General features: G+C 48.8%; 1 protein-coding gene across 1 annotated transcript in view; it reads right to left on the bottom strand.

The window, feature by feature from the left end:
• The window catches only part of LOC130296898 (regulatory-associated protein of mTOR-like), a 317,324-nt gene that overhangs the window by 29,286 nt on the left and 266,183 nt on the right, over positions 1-21,855 (bottom strand). Inside the window, exon 7 of the mRNA XM_056548942.1 lies at positions 12,876-12,935. Within this exon, the coding sequence (XP_056404917.1) occupies positions 12,876-12,935 (60 nt within the window). The remainder of the gene's footprint in view (positions 1-12,875; positions 12,936-21,855) is intronic.

Genomic DNA, 21,855 nt, shown 5'->3' with positions numbered 1-21,855 from the left:
AAACCAGGAACACCAAAAGAAAGGGCGGAGCTGTGTCCCCCAATGGATCCTCCGAGAAAAGGATTTTACGGTAAGAACAAAAAATCTCCTTTTCTCCAACGGCTCCATTAGGGGAAACAGACCTTGGGATGTACCAAAGCCATCCCTAGGGTGGGCAAAATAATCCAGTTAAGGGGCAGGCTGGACCAACGCCGCCTGTAACACCTTATGGCCCAGACCAGCATCAGTGGATGCAAAGGTATGAACCTGGTAGAATTTTGTAAAAGTGTGCAAGGACAACCAGGGGGCCGCCTTACAGACTTGTGAGGCCGAAGCCCTGTGACGGAGAGCCCAGGAATCTCCGACAGAACGTGTGGAATGAGCTGAAACCTTGAAGGGAGGGGTCTTCCCTTTACAATGGTAAGCTTCCGAAATGGCAGACCTGATCCACCGCAAAATGGTGTCCTTTGAAGCAGGTTGACCTTTACGGCGACCATCCGTAAGAACAAAAAAGGAGTCACATTGACAAAAGGAAGACGTGACCGAGAGGTAGGTTCGTACAGCCCCCACCACATCCAGTTTATGGAGCAAACGCTCCTTGGGATGAGATGGAGCGGGGCAAAAAGACGGAAGGACGATGTCCTCATTGAGGTAGAAACAGGAAACCACCTTAGGTTAAAAAAAGATGAAACCAGACGAAAAACAACCTTGTCCTGGTGGATGATTAGAAAGGGAGAGCGGCAGGAGAGAGCCGCCAACCCCGAAACTCGTCTAATAGAGGCAATTTCAATAAGGAACGCCACCTTCCAGGAAAGGAGATGAAGGGAAACCTCCCTGAGGGGTTCAAAGGGAGCACCCTGCAGAGGACCAAATTCAGATCCCAAGGAGGTGTAGGGGACCTGTAAGGGCCACTCCCTGAAGAAAAGTCCGAACATGAGAATCAGACGCCAGAGGGCATTGGAAGATAATGGAAAGGGCCAAAACCTGACCCCTTAGGGAGCTGAGAGCCAATCGTTGTTCCAGCCCCGACAGCAAAAAGGAAAGGAGTCAGAGGAGGGAGAACACAACTGGAGAAAAAGACTGAGATTCACACCAACGAAAATAAGATCGCCAGGTACGGTGGTAAATATTCGAGGAGGAGGGCTTGCGCGCCATGAGCATGGTGCGAATCACCTGGGTTGAGAAACCTCGGGCCCTTAGAATCGCTGTCTCAACCGCCACGTCGTCAAATGCAGCAACGTTAAAATGGGGTGGCACAGGGGACCCTGGGAGAGAAGGTTTGGACGAAGTGGAAGGCGCAGCGGAACGTCGTCCAGAAGCCGGACAACGTCGGCGTACCACGCCCTCCGAGGCCAGTCCGGAGCCACGAGAATGGAGGAAACGCCTTCTGCTTTGAGCTTCCTCAGGACCCTGGGAAGGAGAGGAAGAGGAGGAAACCGATAGGGTAGGGAGAAGCCTGACCAAGGAATCACCAGAGCATTCACGGCCAGAGCTCAGGGGTCCCGGGACTTTGTCACAAAGAGGGGAACTTTCTGGTTGTGGCGGGACCCAAAGAGGTCCCTTTCTGGAGTGCCCCAGAGGGTGCAGATAGAAGGCCGATCACCGGCGCCAGGACCTTGGTGAAGACCCTTGGAGCAGTGGCCAGGCCGAAGGGGAGAGCCACAAACTGAAAATGGTCTTCCGGGACAGCAAAGCGGAGGTACCACTGGTGTCCTGGGAAAATCGGTATGTTGAGGTATCCCTGATGTCCACTGAAGAAAGAAACTCCCCTCGATCCACAGAGAGACTCCATGCGGAAATGGCGAAGGAGAAGATGCTGGTTGAGGCGCTTCAGATCTAAGATTGGGCGTACAGAACCCCCTTTCTCGGGGACCACGAAGAGGTTGGAGTAAAAACCTTGAAAACTGAGTGAGAAGGGACTTTAGTGCGCCTCGAAAAGCCTTTGCTAGAGAAGGGGACCGGGCAAACTCGATCCGGTAACCATTGGATACCACGTCCCTGACCCAGGAGTCCTGAACGTGCGGCCAAGCCATCCCGGAAGAGTAACAGACGACCTCCCACCCGAGAAAAATCTGCGGGTGGGGGTTTGCGGGTGCCTAATTTGGCTGCAAAACGTCCGGAACGGTTGTCCGATTTCCAGGAGAACTGGTTTGGAAGGAGGGAGCCTTCTTGTCCCGCGAAGGAGCCTGCCTTGCCCCCTTATTGGCACCAAAGGTCCGAAAGGACCGAAAGGAGGTTGACTTGTGGAAAGCAGTCCTGCGAGCCTTATTCTGAGGTAGCAAGGAACCTTTACCCCCGGTCACCTTACCAAAGAGCCGAGAACCAGTAAAGGGAAGTTCAGTCAGAGACTTCTTGGAAGCGGCATCTGCATCCCAGGCTTTAAGCCACATGGATCGACAGAGGGCCCCCAGTTTGCCTGTGGCAAAGGCAGCACAGCGGGCCGACTGCATGGAAGCAGAACACAAAGTCTCCAGCTTTGGAAAGTTGGAGAGTTAAATCAGCCAAGTCTTCTGCGGGAGACACAGAAAGGATACCCTGGTGGAGTTGGGAAGCCCAGACTGAAAGGGCTTTAGATACCCAGGCAGAAGCAAATGCTGGATGAAGGGAAGAACCGGCTGCTTCAAAGGCAAACTTTCTTGTTCGCCGGATCCTTGTAGGAGGCTGCATCAGCAAACGGCAGATTTTGGATCAACAATTGGAGGAGAGGTCCACCAAGCAATGAGGTCCTTGGACCTTCTTTGCTGCCTGAAACTTCTTATCAGGGTGCCTCCAGGCAGATTCCAGAAAGGCTGCTGGTCGGGCATGGTGAAAGGAAACTTCTGGAGCTATGTCCGAAGTTCCTTGGTCTTCTAGATGGAAGGTGTCTCTTATGGCTGAAACCAATGTGTCCACCCTGTCCTTTGTATCTGTTCAGTCCTCTGAGTCAGAGGCAGAATCAGAAGCCTCATCTACAAGTTCCCCAGGAGAGTGGGAATGAGTGGAGGCAGCCTTGGAAGAAGGCCACTCTGACCTGGTACGCTGATCTGGAGATCCAGAGTGGTGACCAGGGGAGCCGTCCTCTGGAAGAGAGATGCGTGCGGGAAGCTGGAGCAGAGGGGCGACACCTGTGAGGGGAGCGCCTGCAACTGCTAGAAGACTCTGGGGATGAGTCCAAGGAAACACCCCTATGATGCTTGTGAGAGAGTTTAACATAGTAAGAGGGAGAGCGGGTCTCCCTGGAGGGCCGGTGTTAGGAGGACCTCTCCAAGGCAGTCACCACGGAACGAGAGACCTGCACCAAGTCAGAAATAGACTCTGAGAGGGAGGATACCAAGACTGGAGGGATTGTTGAGCCCACAGGGTCTGGGGGGAGCATCCTGAGTAGAAATACCAGGGGGTCAGGGGGTGCAGGTGGAACAAGTGGGTTCAGCAGAACCAGACATTTTAGAATTGAAGCCCTTGCAAGTATAATAGGTGACCAGGGCTCCAGGTATCTGTCCTGAGGGAGGAACAGTTCTGTACGGACATAGCAGGGAAAAAGGATGAAACAATCTCACCCGGACTCTGTGTCCCTGGCAAAAAATCAGCAGCTGAGGAAGGAAGGAGATAGGAACCAATGAGGGGAGGGGGCCAGAATAAGGCCATAGAAACCTCCCATTGGTCTGAGGCATGCTGCTGCGTTAATTGGCAGACAAAACTGGCATTTCACGGGCCTGTGCCTGATAGGCAGAGAAAAAACCCTGCCGGCCGCAGTGGGCGGAGCTTAAGAGCTCGCACCGCATGAGGGGGAAGAAACCTGCAGCCATTATGATTCAGTCCTGCCGGCAGCGCGTGAACCCTGTGCTCCGGTTGCCTAACCTAGATGCGACTGAAGCAGAGGGGCCCGACGCTAGTCCGGGGAGAAGGGAGGCTTTGGCGGAGTGCGGCATAAGAATACATGAAGCCGGCGCTCCGAGAGCTGTAAGGAGAGACTAAGGCACTGGAATAAAAAGTCCTACACCACTGTACAGAGTATTACCTCGAAGGAAAAACCCTACCATAAGAAAAGAATTAAAAAAATTGGGCTCTAAAAGGGGGGTCTCCAAGGGTTGAAAAGCTAAAACTGAAAGAATAAAGGGGGGGAAAATACCCTCAGTCAGAAGAACTTACCTCAAGAAGTCTTCAGCTCTTGTCACCTGCATCATGCCGGGCTGTAACAGCGAGACGAGCAGGGAGGCAGGGGGACCCGGACCCATGAGGTACAACCCCAGGCGCTGACAGTACATCCACTAGGACTGTGCCCCCTCAATCGCAAATGGGGAAACAGTGAACGCTATGTGAACGCAAGTCCCCACCTGAAAACAGAAAAGGGAGATAAAATTCTAAACGTCCCTAAACTTGAAAAAATAAATGTTTGACCTGATCTGAGGAGAACCCAAACCAGCGTCTGCCTCCTGCAGACACTAAGATAAAACGGATCACCTCAGGTGCCTGTGGGCGGGTATATCCTGCTGGGAGGAGCCAACTTTTCTGTTGCCATAGTGTCAAGTCTCCTAGAGACAGCAGCATACACCCATGGTCTGGGTCCCCCAATGGAGCCGAGAGAGACATAGTGGTCACTTTTCACACAACAGAGGGCGATATAGAGCACAGGAGAAAGCTCCTCCCACAGGAAAGAGGCGGGCTCTGCTCTGAAGCATTATGGGAGTGAAGTTCAGAACCACATGAAGAGAGATTATAAAAGTATTAAAAAGAAACTTATGAAGGATAACGGTCTCATCGATGTTACTGTCCCGTGAGCGGAGCCGCGCCGTATATTCTGAGGCAACCCTTCTGGTTGAGCCGTGACGAAGCGCTGCATAGCGTGAAACAACTGTTGCTCCTCTTTTATAGAAGCCCTGGTAAGTGCCGCAGACTATTTCAGCTTCTGCCTTGTTTGGTCTAAATGGACTTTACCTATTGATCCGGCTGAGCAGAGTGAAGGAGGTGGTGGGTGGGCAGTGCTGGCGGTGACGTCTCTTGGGGTGGAGATCCTCCTACCTCTCGACTTATTCATCCGATGCAGCGTTTTCTATGATGTGCTGACATACATGGAGGAGGTGGATGTTGGCGGTAATGTATTCATCATTAGTAATATATCTGCAGATCTCTCCCATGTATCCGGAGATGGTAATCTGTATGGTAATGTGGGGGTGCGGCATAACAGAGGGGGGGGGGGGACTTTCATTGTGGCCGCGCAGGGAGCTCAGGATTCCTTCAGTCAGATCCAGAAAACATGTCCTTAACTACGTGGAGAACCTATTATCATACATGTGCCGGGGCCGTCACTTTGTGTTTTATGCTTCATGAATGGATCTTAAAGAGAACACATCCCTGTAATTTAGAAAGGTCCATATCTGTTCCCTCTGGTGTGGGGCTGAGCGGCGGCCATTGTTGGGGTGACACTGGGTCTAGGTTAGGGAACATTGGGGTTGTCAGACCACTGTGGTGTTCCCACTATGAGCCGCTATTGTTGCGGCCCACTCGCAATTGCAAAACTACAATTCCCATCATGCCCGGACAGCCGAGTTGTAGTTTTGCAACAGCTGGGGGAATGCTGGTTGGGAAACACTGCAATGGAGAGATATAAGTAAACAGCTGGGGCGGCAAGAGAGCGAAAACCAGAGGAGCCTTGATCTCCTGGTAACTTCATTTCATGAGACTTAAAAACTGAAAATGCTGCGAATACGTTTCCATGCGCAGCGTCTCGAGGCAATTAAGAGTCGATGGCAAACAAGCCACTCGCTGCGTCCTCATGTCATTACTGGAATGAATTAACATGGCTGAGGTCGGGGTTCCTCCAATTCTCCAATCAATCAGGAAAGAGAACAAAACCTGAAGCTGCCAAGCAGGCGGCGGGATCACAAAGCGCTGCGGCTCCCAGACTGAACGATCACAAGGCGCTGTGGCTCCCAGACTGAGCAATCACAAGGCGCTGCGGCTCCTAGACTGAGCGATCACAAGCGCTTCGGCTCCCAGACTGAGCGATCACAAGGCGCTGTGGCTACCAGACTGAGCGATCACAAGGCGCTGCGGCTCCCAGACTGAGCGATCACAAGCACTGCGGCTCCCAGACTGAGCGATCACAAGGCGCTGTGACTCCCAGACTGAGCAATCACAAGGCGCTGCGGCTCCTAGACTGAGCGATCACAAGCGCTTCGGCTCCCAGACTGAGCGATCACAAGGCGCTGTGGCTACCAGACTGAGCGATCACAAGGCGCTGCGGCTCCCAGACTGAGCGATCACAAGCACTGCGGCTCCCAGACTGAGCGATCACAAGGCGCTGCGGCTCCCAGACTGAGCAATCACAAGGCGCTGTGGCTACCAGACTGAGCGATCACAAGGCGCTGCGGCTCCCAGACTGAGCGATCACAAGCACTGCGGCTCCCAGACTGAGCGATCACAAGTGCTGCAGCTCCTAGACTGAGCGATCACAAGGGCTGCGGCTCCCAGACTGAGCGATCACAAGGGCTGCGGCTCCCAGACTGAGCGATCACAAGCACTGCGGCTCCCAGACTGAGCGATCACAAGGCGCTGCGGCTCCCAGACTGAGCGATCACAAGCACTGCGGCTCCCAGACTGAGCGATCACAAGGCGCTGCGGCTCCCAGACTGAGCGATCACAAGTGCTGCAGCTCCTAGACTGAGCGATCACAAGGGCTGCGGCTCCCAGACTGAGCGATCACAAGGGCTGCGGCTCCCAGACTGAGCGATCACAAGCGCTGCGGCTCCCAGATTGAGCGATCACAAGGCGCTGCGGCTCCCAGACTGAGCGATCACAAGGCCCTGCGGGTCCCAGACTGAGCGATCACTAGGCGCTGCGGGTCCCAGACTGAGCGATCACAAGGCGCTGCGGCTTCCAGACTGAGCGATCACAAGGCGCTGCGGCTCCCAGACTGCTTAACCCCCTTCATTCCTTGGTGATTTTCAATTTTTGCACTTTTGTTTTTTCCTCCTTACCTTTTAAAAAATCATATCCCTTTCAATCTTGCACCTAAAAATCCATATGATTCTTATTTTTTTGCGCCACCAATTCTACTTTGTAACATCAGTCATTTTACCTAAAAATCTACAGCGAAACGGAAAAAATAATCATTGAACCCTGCGGTTTAATTAACGATATATACCACATATGATTTTTATTTACACTTTTTTTTTAATGGGAAAAGGGGGGTGATTGTCAGGATCCGGATACTGTGAGGATACTGGTGGTGGATCCTCTGTGTCAGTGGGGTGATGACGTGGGCCGTACCAGGGAAACGGAGTCTAAGGGGCTACTGGTCTTCACCAGAGCCCGCCGCAAAGCGGGATGGACTTGCTGCGGCAGGTAACCCCCAGGTCGTTCCACCCGATAGCGACTCAACCCCAGCTGACGGATGAGATAAACGCGGTACAAGGCAAGAGCAAGGTCGGACGTAGCAGAAGGTCAGGGCAGGCAGCAAGGATCGTAGTCAGGGGCAACGGCAGGAGGTCTGGAACACAGGCTAGGAACACACAAGGAAACGCTTTCACTGGCACAATGGCAACAAGATCCGGCAATACAGGGAAGTGGAAGTGAGGTTATATAGAGAGAGCACAGGTGTGAGCACTAATTGGGCCAGGCGCCAATCAGAGGTGCACTGGCCCTTTAAATCGCAGAGAGCCGGCACGCGCCCTAGGGAGCGGGACTGAGCCGTCGGAGGACAGGACGGGTAAGGAGACTGGGATGCGAGCCGCGAGCGGGCGCCTCCTGCTAAGCAGGTCGCATCCCTGCCGGTGACATTAATGCAGCGCTCCCGGTCAGCGGGTCCGACCGGGGCGCTGCGAGAAGGTGAACGCCGCGAGCGCTCCGGGGAGGAGCGGGGACCCGGAGCGCTCGGCGTAACAGTGATTCAAACTTTTATGAGGGAAGGGGTTAAATGATCTTTAGTAACTTTTTTTTTCACTTTGTTTTTTGCAGTGTTATATACAGGAGACTATAAGACTGCACACACTGATCTCTTATACTGATCATTGTTATCCCATAGGAGACTATAACACTGATCACACTGATCTCTTATAGTCTCCTATGGGATAATAATGATCAGTATAAGAGATCAGTGTGTGCAGTGTTATAGTCTCCTATGGGATAATAATGATCAGTATAACACTGCACACACTGATCTCTTATACTGATCATTGTTATCCCATAGGAGACTATAACACTACACACACTGATCTCTTATACTGATCATTATTATCCCATAGGGACCTATAACACTGCACACACTGATCTCTTATACTGATCATTATTATCCCATAGGAGACTATAACACTGCACACACTGATCTCTTATACTGATCATTATTATCCCATAGGAGACTATAACACTGCACATACTGATCTCTTATACTGATCATTATTATCCCATAGGAGACTATAACACTGCACACACTGATCTCTTATACTGATCATTGTTATCCCATAGGAGACTATAACACTGCACACACTGATCTCTTATACTGATCATTGTTATCCCATAGGAGACTATAACACTGCACACGCTGATCTCTTATACTGATCATTGTTATCCCATAGGAGACTATAACACTGCACACGCTGATCTCTTATACTGATCATTATTATCCCATAGGGACCAATAACACTGCACACACTGATCTCTTATACTGATCATTATTATCCCATAGGGACCAATAACACTGCACACACTGATCTCTTATACTGATCATTATTATCCCATAGGGACCAATAACACTGCACACACTGATCTCTTATACTGATCATTGTTATCCCATAGGAGACTATAACACTGCACACACTGATCTCTTATACTGATCATTATTATCCCATAGGAGACTATAACACTGCACACTGATCTCTTATACTGATCATTGTTATCCCATAGGGACCTATAACACTGCACACACTGATCTCTTATACTGATCATTGTTATCCCATAGGAGACTATAACACTGCACACACTGATCTCTTATACTGATAATTATTATCCCATAGGGACCTATAACACTGCACACACTGATCTCTTATACTGATCATTGTTATCCCATAGGAGACTATAACACTGCACACACTGATCTCTTATACTGATCATTATTATCCCATAGGGGGCTATAACACTGCACACACTGATCTCTTATACTGATCATTGTTATCCCATAGGAGACCATAACACTGCACACACTGATCATTGTTATCCCATAGGGGACTATAACACTGTACACACTGATCATTGTTATCCCATAGGGGGCTATAACACTGCACACACTGATCATTGTTATCCCATAGGAGACTATAACACTGCACACACTGATCTCTTATACTGATCATTATTATCCCATAAGATATATAACACTGTACACACTGATCTCTTATACTGATCATTATTATCCCATAGGATACTATAACACTGCACACACTAATCTCTTATACTGATCATTGTTATCCCATAGGAGACTATAACACTGCACACACTGATTATTGTTATCCCATAGGAGACCATAACACTGCACACACTGATCTCTTATACTAATCATTGTCATCAGATAGGGGACTATAACACTGCACACACACTTCTCTAATACTGATCATTGTTATCCCATAGGAGACCATAACACTTCCCACACTGATCATTGTTATCCCATAGGGGACTATAACACTGTACACACTGATCATTGTTATCCCAAATTAGACTATAATACTGCACACACTGATCATTGTTATCCCATAGGAGACTATAACACTGCACACACTGATCTCTTACACTGATCATTGTTATCCCATAGGAGACTATAACAATGCACACGCTGATATCTGACACTGATCATTATCTCATAGGGGACTATAACATGCAGTACATTGATTCAATACACTGATCACTGCCATTGCATTGATCAGTGTTGTCGGTGGTTGATTGCTGAAGCCTGGATTTCAGGCTTGGGACAATCAATCGCTGATCGGATGCGCAGGAGGCAGGTAAGGCACCCTCCTGTTGCGTTCTAGCTGATCAGGACATCGCGATTTTACCACGATGGTCCCAATCAGCCCAACTGAGCTGCCGCGAAGCTTTTACTTTCACTTTAGACGCAACAAACAACTTTGATTGTCGAGTCTAAAGAGTTCATGCCGGACATAAGAGCTGGGCGTATGAGCAAAAACGTGCATCACAGTATTTTTGAAAGTGATGGCGGTTCCACGGTATTTAACGGTATCCCCCCCCCCCCCCCCTGAGAGCACTCTCATGTATGAAGCCGGCCTTCTCCTTACATGACAGTGGGCTCAGCCTATCAGCGGTCGGGGCGGGACATTTCTGTGGCCGGTGATAGGCTGAGCGCACTGTCATGTATGAAGCCGGCCTTCTCCTTACATGACAGTGGGCTCAGCCTATCATCGGCCGGGGCGGGACATTTCTGTGGCCGGTGATAGGCTGAGCGCACTGTCATGTATGAAGCCGGCCTTCTCCTTACATGACAGTGGGCTCAGCCTATCATCGGCCAGGGCGGGACATTGCTGTGGCCAGTGATAGGCTGAGAGCACTGTCATGTATGAAGCCGGCCTTCTCCTTACATGACAGTGGGCTCAGCCTATCAGCGGTCGGGGCGGGACATTTCTGTGGCCGGTGATAGGCTGAGCGCACTGTCATGTATGAAGCCGGCCTTCTCCTTACATGACAGTGGGCTCAGCCTATCATCGGCCGGGGCGGGACATTGCTGTGGCCGGTGATAGGCTGAGCGCACTGTCATGTATGAAGCCGGCCTTCTCCTTACATGACAGTGGGCTCAGCCTATCATCGGCCGGGGCGGGACATTGCTGTGGCCGCTGATAGGCTGAGCGCACTGTCATGTATGAAGCCGGCCTTCTCCTTGCATGACAGTGGGCTCAGCCTATCATCGGCCGGGGCGGGACATTGCTGTGGCCGGTGATAGGCTGAGCGCACTGTCATGTATGAAGCCGGCCTTCTCCTTGCATGACAGTGGGCTCAGCCTATCATCGGCCAGGGCGGGACATTGCTGTGGCCAGTGATAGGTTGAGCGCACTGTCATGTATGAAGCCGGCCTTCTCCTTACATGACAGTGGGCTCAGCCTATCATCGGCCGGGGCAGGACATTGCTGTGGCCGGTGATAGGCTGAGCGCACTGTCATGTATGAAGCTGCCTTCTCCTTACATGACAGTGGGCTCAGCCTATCAGCGGCCGGGGCGGGACATCGCTGTGGCCAGTGATAGGCTGACGGCTGAAGCCGGTAACGTCGGAAGTTTATTATGTTTATTTTTGCAGCTCGGGAAACGTTATTTGTAGTACAGTACAGATTTCTAGCCGCCGCAACTCATAGGAGGATGAATAGAGGAGCGCTTGTGGGGACAGATGTGGGGACAGCGCAGCGGATAATTCATTGGGGGGGGGGGGCAGAAGAAAAGCAGAACAGTGCTCGCGGGTCACATATGAATAGTTCCTCGATGTGGGGACAGCACGCTGCGGCTGATAATTCACTAATTCGAGGGGGGGAGGGGCCCAACCGGTAATGCGGTATGGGCAAAAATGAATATCGCGCAGGAATTTTTTTTTCAGTATGAACCGGTATACTGCCCATCACTACCGGACATCAGCCTGATCAACAATGTCCTGCTTATAGCAACCGGGACCCACTGGGTATGATGCACAGTCACCTGCTGAGCGTGCGTTATACCTTGGGAGCCGCTTATGGGCGTTTATAAATGTCCATATGCAGCAAGGGGTTAAACTTAAAAGTGTCGTATTCTTCACTGTAGTTGGAGATTAACCTTAATGTCAAAACTCTAGTGTTATCTAGTAGACCCCTGGGGAACCCCTATTGGCCCGCCAACCTACCCCCCAAACCACGAAATGGCCATAACAAAAATTCTAAGCGCCACCATTTTGAAGGGATCATGGATATTCAGCTGCCTGGGGAGGAGCTGTCCCAACCACATGTGGTGCCAACTGGAGGAACGATCATACTGGGATCCCAACAACACTAGTAACCATCAAGGTTATAAGACCTCGCAACCAAAAAACAAAGGTGAACAACTTACAGATTCACAATACTGGGCCACCGGGATGTCCAATCATTCCCATAGTGGGCACCAAATTATGGGGCAAATCACAAAAATTCTATTGTCCAAACCGGTATCATAAGACCCATGGAAATGAACGGAAAAAATACCTTCAGCATTGACCAGAAGGTAACAGAGTAAGAATCGAGAAGGACGCCCGTCCCGTTCACCTCCTGCCCCTCAGATCCGTCTTCTACCGGTTGCTCCAGGTAATGGGAGCTTCTCTTCAGGACCCAACCAGGACTCTACACTCATACACTGGGAGTCCTGGGGGTTTACTGGTGAAGGGTCATGGTCTACAACCACTGGGGAGACATCATTTAGAGGTGGTTGGTACAAGCTGGACCCATCAGTATCCTTAAAGGATTGTAAGCTCCTTGGGTTTAACTATGGTGCTCAGCAGTGTACCACAGTGTATCAGAGCATAGAACCCCCTTTTCATACGTGCCATTAAAAAGACAATTCTCATTCTCTGCGCTGTACGGACATTATTTTGCCCCTCTTCATAGCACTGACACGTATGTAGAGAAGTGGCCTGAATGTATATATGTCAGCATCTCTACTCTATGGGGTAAACATGCAGCATTAACCCTGCGTGAACCCAGAGGGAGCGGCTATATTGATACCATGGTGCGGTCATCTGTGTGAACAGGAGAGTAGGAGACCGTGTAGATTCTTAGGGCCCCATAAACCTTTACTATGACTGAGGGTAAAGCATACGACCATAGGAGAAGGGCACGGAACTCCTCGAGGGGGATAAGCCCCCGGCATCAGCCACCAAGGTGACGCCCCCCAATGGAGAACGTCTTATAATACACTGAACCTTCACTTACTTCTCGATGAGGTCCAGGGTGACGCCGGGCACCAGCTTGATACTTTTCTGCATACAAAACCTACAAGAGAAGACAAATGGTTAATAAACCATAAACACAAGAGCATTTATGTAACACAACGCCCCAAAATGTGGGGTATTTTGTAAAGGATAAACATGGCGGCCATTATTCAGGGGTTGGTATTACTCTTAGGTGCACTTGGGATTATTATTTTTGGTGACATTATTGATCTGAGGTTCTATTCACATATTTATACATTATTTTTGGATGCACTTTATTTGCACTATAACCGCACTTTAATATCGTGTTTACCATCTTTTCACTATCATGGAATTTTTTTCTGCGGTGTTTCCCCCACTGAGTTTTGTCTTGTGTGAACATGTTTTAGGGTAGGGATTTCTTTGGTTGTTACAGGAATTAATACATTTTTGGATATCAATGAAATGCATATTAATCAAATTCTTGCATGATGTATTGTGTTCTACTATAGTGGTAAGGTTATTATAGGTTGATACTGACCTATGAGGTCCACAGTATGGAGACCACTGACCTACGAGGTCCACAGTATGGAGACCACTGATCTACGAGGTCCACAGTATGGAGACCACTGACCTACGAGGTCCACAGTATGGAGACCACTGATCTACGAGGTCCACAGTATGGAGACCACTGACCTACGAGGTACACAGTATGGAGACCACTGATCTACGAGGTCCACAGCATGGAGACCACTGATCTACAAGGTCCGCAGTATGGAGACCACTGATCTACAAGGTTCACAGTATGTAGACCACTGATCTACAAGGTTCACAGTATGTAGACCACTGATCTACAAGGTTCACAGTATGAAGACCACTGATCTACAAAGTCCACAGTATGGAGACCACTGACCTACGAGGTCCACAGTAAGGAGACCACTGACCTACAAGGTCCGCAGTATGGAGACCACTGATCTAAAAGGTCCACAGTATGGAGACCAATGACCTATGAGGTCCACAGTATGGAGACCACTGATCTACAAGGTCTACAGTATGGAGACCACTGATCTACGAAGTCAACAGTATGGAGACCACTGACCTACAAGGTACGCAGAATGGAGACCACTGATCTACAAGGTCCACAGTATGGAGACCACTGATCTACAAGGTCCGCAGTATGGAGACCACTGATCTACAAGGTCCGCAGTATGGAGACCACTGATCTACAAGGTTCACAGTATGAAGATCACTGATCTACACGGTCCACAGTATGGAGACCACTGACCTACGAGGTCCACAGTAAGGAGACCACTGACCTACAAGGTCCGCAGTATGGAGACCACTGATCTAAAAGGTCCACAGTATGGAGACCAATGACCTATGAGGTCCACAGTATGGAGACCACTGATCTACAGGTCTACAGTATGGAGACCACTGATCTACGAAGTCAACAGTATGGAGACCACTGACCTACAAGGTACGCAGAATGGAGACCACTGATCTACAAGGTCCACAGTATGGAGACCACTGATCTACAAGGTCCGCAGTATGGAGACCACTGATCTACAAGGTCCGCAGTATGGAGACCAATGACCTACGAGGTCCGCAGTATGGAGACCACTGACCTACTAGGTCCACAGTAAGGAGACCACTGATCTACGAAGTCCACAGTATGGAGGCCACTGATCTACAAGGTCCGCAGTATGGAGACCACTGATCTACAAGGTCCACAGTATGGAGACCACTGATCTACAAGGTCCACAGTATGGAGACCAATGATCTACGAGGTCCGCAGTATGGAGACCACTGACCTACTAGGTCCACAGTATGGAGACCACTGATCTACGAAGTCCACAGTATGGAGACCACTGACCTACAAGGTCCGCAGTACGGAGACCACTGATCTACAAGGTTCACAGTATGGAGACCACTGATCTACAAGGTCCACAGTATGGAGACCACTGACCTACAAGGTCCACAGTATAGAGACCACTGACCTACGAGGTCCACAGTATGGAGACAACTGATCTACGAAGTCCACAGTATGGAGACCACTGACCTAAAAGGTCCACAGTATGGAGACCACTGATCTACAAGGTCCACAGTATGGAGACCACTGATCTACGAGGTCCGCAGTATGGAGACCACTGATCTACAAGGTCCACAGTATGGAGACCACTGACCTACAAGGTCCACAGTTAGGAGACCACTGACCTATGAGGTCCACAGTATGGAGATCACTGACCTACAAGGTCCGCAGTTTGGAGACCACTGATCTACAAGGTTCACAGTATGGAGACCAATGATCTACAAGGTTCACAGTATGAAGACCACTGATCTACAAGATCCAAAGTATGGAGACCACTGATCTAAGAGGTCATCAGTTTGGAGACCACGGATCTACGAGGTCCACAGTATGGAGACCACTGATCTACAAGGTCCGCAGTATGGAGACCACTGATCTAAGAGGTCCACAGTTTGGAGACCACTGACCTACAAGGTCTTGAGTTTGGAGACCACTGACCTACAAGGTCCACAGTTAGGAGACCACTGACCTATGAGGTCCACAGTATGGAGATCACTGACCTACAAGGTCCACAGTTTGGAGACCACTGATCTACAAGGTTCACAGTATGGAGACCAATGATCTAAAAGGTTCACAGTATGAAGACCACTGATCTACAAGATCCAAAGTATGGAGACCACTGATCTAAGAGGTCATCAGTTTGGAGACCACGGATCTACGAGGTCCACAGTATGGAGACCACTGATCTACAAGGTCCGCAGTATGGAGACCACTGATCTAAGAGGTCCACAGTTTGGAGACCACTGACCTACAAGGTCTTGAGTTTGGAGACCACTGACCTACAAGGTCCACAGTTTGGAGACCACTGACCTACCAGGTTCACAGTTTGGAGAGAACTTCTATAAAGGATTTGTCTTCTATCCTGACAAGCACGTTTTAGTAATTAGTATATATAGTGCATTCCTCTGTTATTCTGCCTGGTAATATATGACAATTAATAACTGTTCAGATGGCCAATAGAGTCTCTCTATATAAATTCACACCGTTCGCAATGATTGGATGGTGTTAAAGGCCACGCTTCTTGACAAGGCAAATGGTGAAATTCATAGTATCCAAGAAGAACAACAAAGGAACACAAAGTTTAGAGAAGAGATGCCCTAAACCTGCTATTTATTATATGGAGAAAATAAGTTCATCCAGTCTGTGGAGCGGCGCCGCCTGGAAGACATTTTATCTCAGACCCGGATACAATGGAAAGTGTCACATTACTCATCATGTGAGGACCCCAGAAGACCACCGCCATCTTGGAGCATGTGACAGCATGGAGCACCGGTCACTGGGATGACGCAGTGGGATCAGAAGACGCCCCCGGACTATCATAGGGATCATACAACCATACACTGAATGAGAAGCTGCATCCCCCTCCTCTCCCCTCATATAGATTATATCACTGAAGGAGAAGCTGCAGCTGCATCCCCCTCCTCTCCCCTCATACAGATTATCTATATCACTGAATGAGAAGCTGCAGCTACATCCCCCTTCTCTTTCCTCATACAGATTATCTATATCACTGCAGTATGGAGACCACTGACCTACTAGGTCCACAGTATGGAGACCACTGATCTACGAAGTCCACAGTATGGAGACCACTGACCTACAAGGTCCACAGTATGGAGACCACTGATCTACAAGGTCCACAGTATGGAGACCACTGATCTACAAGGTCCACAGTATGGAGACCACTGACCTACAAGGTCCACAGTATAGAGACCAATGACCTACGAGGTCCACAGTATGGAGACCACTGACCTACAAGGTCCACAGTATGGAGACCACTGACCTGAGGTCCACAGTATGGAGACCACTGATCTACGAGGTCCACAGCATGGAGACCACTTATCTACAAGGTCCGCAGTATGGAGACCACTGACCTACAAGGTCCACAGTATGGAGACCACAGACCTACGAACTCCGCAGTATGGAGACCACTGATCTACAAGGTCTGCAGTATGGAGACCACTGATCTACAAGGTCCACAGTATGGAGACCACTGATCTACAAGGTTCACAGTATGAAGATCACTGATCTACAAGGTCCACAGTATGGAGACCACTGACCTACGAGGTCCACAGTAAGGAGACCACTGATCTACAAGGTCCGCAGTATGGAGACCACTGATCTAAAAGGTCCACAGTATGGAGACCAATGACCTATGAGGTCCACAGTATGGAGACCACTGATCTACAAGGTCTACAGTATGGAGACCACAGATCTACGAAGTCAACAGTATGGAGACCACTGACCTACAAGGTCCGCAGAATGGAGACCACTGATCTACAAGGTCCACAGTATGGAGACCACTGATCTACAAGGTCCGCAGTATGGAGACCACTGATCTACAAGGTCCGCAGTATGGAGACCAATGACCTACGAGGTCCGCAGTATGGAGACCACTGACCTACTAGGTCCACAGTATGGAGACCACTGATCTACAAGGTCCGCAGTATGGAGACCACTGACCTACAAGGTCCACAGTATAGAGACCACTGACCTACGAGGTCCACAGTATGGAGACCACTGATCTACGAAGTCCACAGTATGGAGACCACTGACCTACAAGGTCCGCAGTATGGAGACCACTGATCTACAAGGTCCACAGTATGGAGACCACTGATCTACGAGGTCCGCAGTATGGAGACCACTGATCTACAAGGTCCACAGTATGGAGACCACTGACCTACAAGGTCCACAGTTAGGAGACCACTGACCTATGAGGTCCACAGTATGGAGATCACTGACCTACAAGGTCCACAGTTTGGAGACCACTGATCTACAAGGTTCACAGTATGGAGACCAATGATCTAAAAGGTTCACAGTATGAAGACCACTGATCTACAAGATCCAAAGTATGGAGACCACTGATCTAAGAGGTCATCAGTTTGGAGACCACGGATCTACGAGGTCCACAGTATGGGGACCACTGATCTACAAGGTCCGCAGTATGGAGACCACTGATCTAAGAGGTCCACAGTTTGGAGACCACTGACCTACAAGGTCTTGAGTTTGGAGACCACTGACCTACAAGGTCCACAGTTTGGAGACCACTGACCTACCAGGTTCACAGTTTGGAGAGAACTTCTATAAAGGATTTGTCTTCTATCCTGACAAGCACGTTTTAGTAATTAGTATATATAGTGCATTCCTCTGTTATTCTGCCTGGTAATATATGACAATTAATAACTGTTCAGATGGCCAATAGAGTCTCTCTATATAAATTCACACCGTTCGCAATGATTGGATGGTGTTAAAGGCCACGCTTCTTGACAAGGCAAATGGTGAAATTCATAGTATCCAAGAAGAACAACAAAGGAACACAAAGTTTAGAGAAGAGATGCCCTAAACCTGCTATTTATTATATGGAGAAAATAAGTTCATCCAGTCTGTGGAGCGGCGCCGCCTGGAAGACATTTTATCTCAGACCCGGATACAATGGAAAGTGTCACATTACTCATCATGTGAGGACCCCAGAAGACCACCGCCATCTTGGAGCATGTGACAGCATGGAGCACCGGTCACTGGGATGACGCAGTGGGATCAGAAGACGCCCCCGGACTATCATAGGGATCATACAACCATACACTGAATGAGAAGCTGCATCCCCCTCCTCTCCCCTCATATAGATTATATCACTGAAGGAGAAGCTGCAGCTGCATCCCCCTTCTCTCCCCTCATACAGATTATCTATATCACTGAATGAGAAGCTGCAGCTACATCCCCCTTCTCTTTCCTCATACAGATTATCTATATCACTGATTGAGAAGCTGCATCCCCCTCCTCTCCCCTTATATAGATTATCTATATCACTGAATGAGAAGCTGCAGCTGCATTTCCCTCCTCTCCCCTCATACAGATTATCTATATCACTGAATGAGAAGCTGCAGCTGCATCCCCCTCCGCTCCCCTTATATAGATTATCTATATCACTGAATGAGAAGCTGCAGCTGCATCCCCCTCCTCTCCCCTCATACAGATTATCTATATCACTGAATGAGAAGCTGCATCCCCCTCCTCTCCCCTCATATAGATTATCTATATCACTGAATGAGAAGCTGCAGCTGCATCCCCCTCCTCTCCCCTCATACAGATTATCTATATCACTGAATGAGAAGCTGCAGCTGCATCCCCCTCCTCTCCCCTCATATAGATTATCTATATCACTGAATGAGAAGCTGCATCCCCCTCCTCTCCCCTTATATAGATTATCTATATCACTGAATGAGAAGCTGCATCTCCCTCCTCTCCCCTCATATAGATTATCTATATCACTGAATGAGAAGCTGCAGCTGCATCCCCCTCCTCTCCCCTTATATAGATTATCTATATCACTGAATGAGAAGCTGCATCCCCCTCCTCTCCCCTAATATATATTATCTATATCACTGAATGAGAAGCTGCAGCTGCATTTCCCCCCTCTCCCCTCATATAGATTATCTATATCACTGAATGAGAAGCTGCATCCCCCTCCTCTCTTCTCATATAGATTATGTATATCACTAAATGAGAAGCTGCAGCTGCATCCCCCTCCTCGCCCCTCATATAGATTATCTATATCACTGAATGAGAAGCTGTAGCTGCATCCTCCTCATCTCCCCTCATATAGATTATCTATATCACTGAATGAAAAGCTGCATCCCCCTCCTCTCCCCTTATATATATTATCTATATCACTGAATGAGAAGCTGCAGCTGCATTTCCCTCCTCTCCCCTCATACAGATTATCTATATCACTGAATGAGAAGCTGCAGCTGCATCCCCCTCCTCGCCCCTCATATAGATTACCTATATCACTGAATGAGAAGCTGCAGCTGCATCCCCCTCCTCGCCCCTCATATAGATTATCTATATCACTGAATGAGAAGCTGCAGCTGCATCCCCCTCATATAGATTATCTATATCACTGAATGAGAAGCTGCAGCTGCATCCCCCTCCTCGCCCCTCATATAGATTACCTATATCACTGAATGAGAAGCTGCAGCTGCATCCCCCTCCTCGCCCCTCATATAGATTATCTATATCACTGAATGAGAAGCTGCATCCCCTCCTCTCCCCTCATATAGATTATCTATATCACTGAATGAGAAGCTGCAGCTGCATCCCCCTCCTCTCCCCTTATATAGATTATCTATATCACTGAATGAGACACTGCAGCTGCATCCCCCTCCTCTCCCCTCATATAGATTATCTATATCACTGAATGAGAAGCTGCATCCCCTCCTCTCCCCTCATATAGATTATCTATATCACTGAATGAGAAGCTGCAGCTGCATTTCCCTCCTCTCCCCTCATATAGATTATCTATATCACTGAATGAGAAGCTGTAGCTGCATCCCCCTCATCTCCCCTCATATAGATTATGTATATCACTAAATGAGAAGCTGCAGCTGCATCCCCCTCATATAGATTATCTATATCACTTTATGAGAAGCTGTAGCTGCATCCCCCTCATCTCCCCTCATATAGATTATCTATATCACTGAATGAGAAGCTGCATCCCCCTCCTCTCCCCTTATATAGATTATCTATATCACTGAATGAGAAGCTGCATCCCCCTCCTCTCCCCTTATATAGATTATCTATATCACTGAATGAGAAGCTGCATCCCCCTCCTCTCCCCTTATATAGATTATCTATATCACTGAATGAGAAGCTGCATCCCCCTCATCTCCCCTCATATAGATTATGTATATCACTGAATGAGAAGCTGCAGCTGCATCCCCCTCATCTCCCCTCATATAGATTATCTATATCACTGAATGAGAAGCTGCATCCCCTCCTCTCCCCTCATATAGATTATCTATATCACTAAATGAGAAGCTGCAGCTGCATCCCCCTCATCTCCCCTCATATAGATTATCTATATCACTGAATGAGAAGCTGCAGCTGCATCCCCCTCCTCTCCCCTCATATAGATTATCTATATCACTGAATGAGAAGCTGCATCCCCCTCCTCTCCCCTTATATAGATTATCTATATCACTGAATGAGAAGCTGCATCCCCCTCCTCTCCCCTTATATATATTATCTATATCACTGAATGAGAAGCTGCAGCTGCATCCCCCTCCTCTCTCCTCATATAGATTATGTATATCACTGAATGAGAAGCTGCATCCCCCTCCTCTCCCCTTATATAGATTATCTATATCACTGAATGAGAAGCTGCAGCTGCATCCCCCTCATCTCCCCTCATATAGATTATCTATATCACTGAATGAGAAGCTGCAGCTGCATCCCCCTCCTCTCCCCTCATATAGATTATCTATATCACTGAATGAGAAGCTGCATCCCCCTCCTCTCCCCTTATATAGATTATCTATATCACTGAATGAGAAGCTGCATCCCCCTCCTCTCCCCTTATATATATTATCTATATCACTGAATGAGAAGCTGCAGCTGCATCCCCCTCCTCTCTCCTCATATAGATTATGTATATCACTGAATGAGAAGCTGCATCCCCCTCCTCTCCCCTTATATAGATTATCTATAGCACTGAATGAGAAGCTGTAGCTGCATCCCCCTCAGCTCCCCTCATACAGATTATCTTTATCACTGAATGAGAAGCTGCAGCTGCATTCCCCTCCTCTCCCCTCATATAGATTATCTATATAACTGAATGAGAAGCTGCATCCCCCTCATATAGATTATCTATATCACTGAATGAGAAGCTGCATCCCCCTCCTCTCCCCTTATATAGATTATCTATAGCACTGAATGAGAAGCTGTAGCTGCATCCCCCTCAGCTCCCCTCATACAGATTATCTTTATCACTGAATGAGAAGCTGCAGCTGCATCCCCCTCCTCTCCACTCATATAGATTATCTATATCACTGAATGAGAAGCTGCAGCTGCATCCCCCTCCTCTCCCCTCATACAGATTATCTATATCACTGAATGAGAAGCTGCATCACCCTCCTCTCCC

This window comes from Hyla sarda, chromosome 12 (genome assembly GCF_029499605.1).
Source record: "Hyla sarda isolate aHylSar1 chromosome 12, aHylSar1.hap1, whole genome shotgun sequence".
Taxonomy (NCBI): Eukaryota; Metazoa; Chordata; class Amphibia; order Anura; family Hylidae; genus Hyla; species Hyla sarda.
Note: the sequence above shows the minus strand (reverse complement) of the source record. Positions and strands in the feature narration are given on the sequence as shown.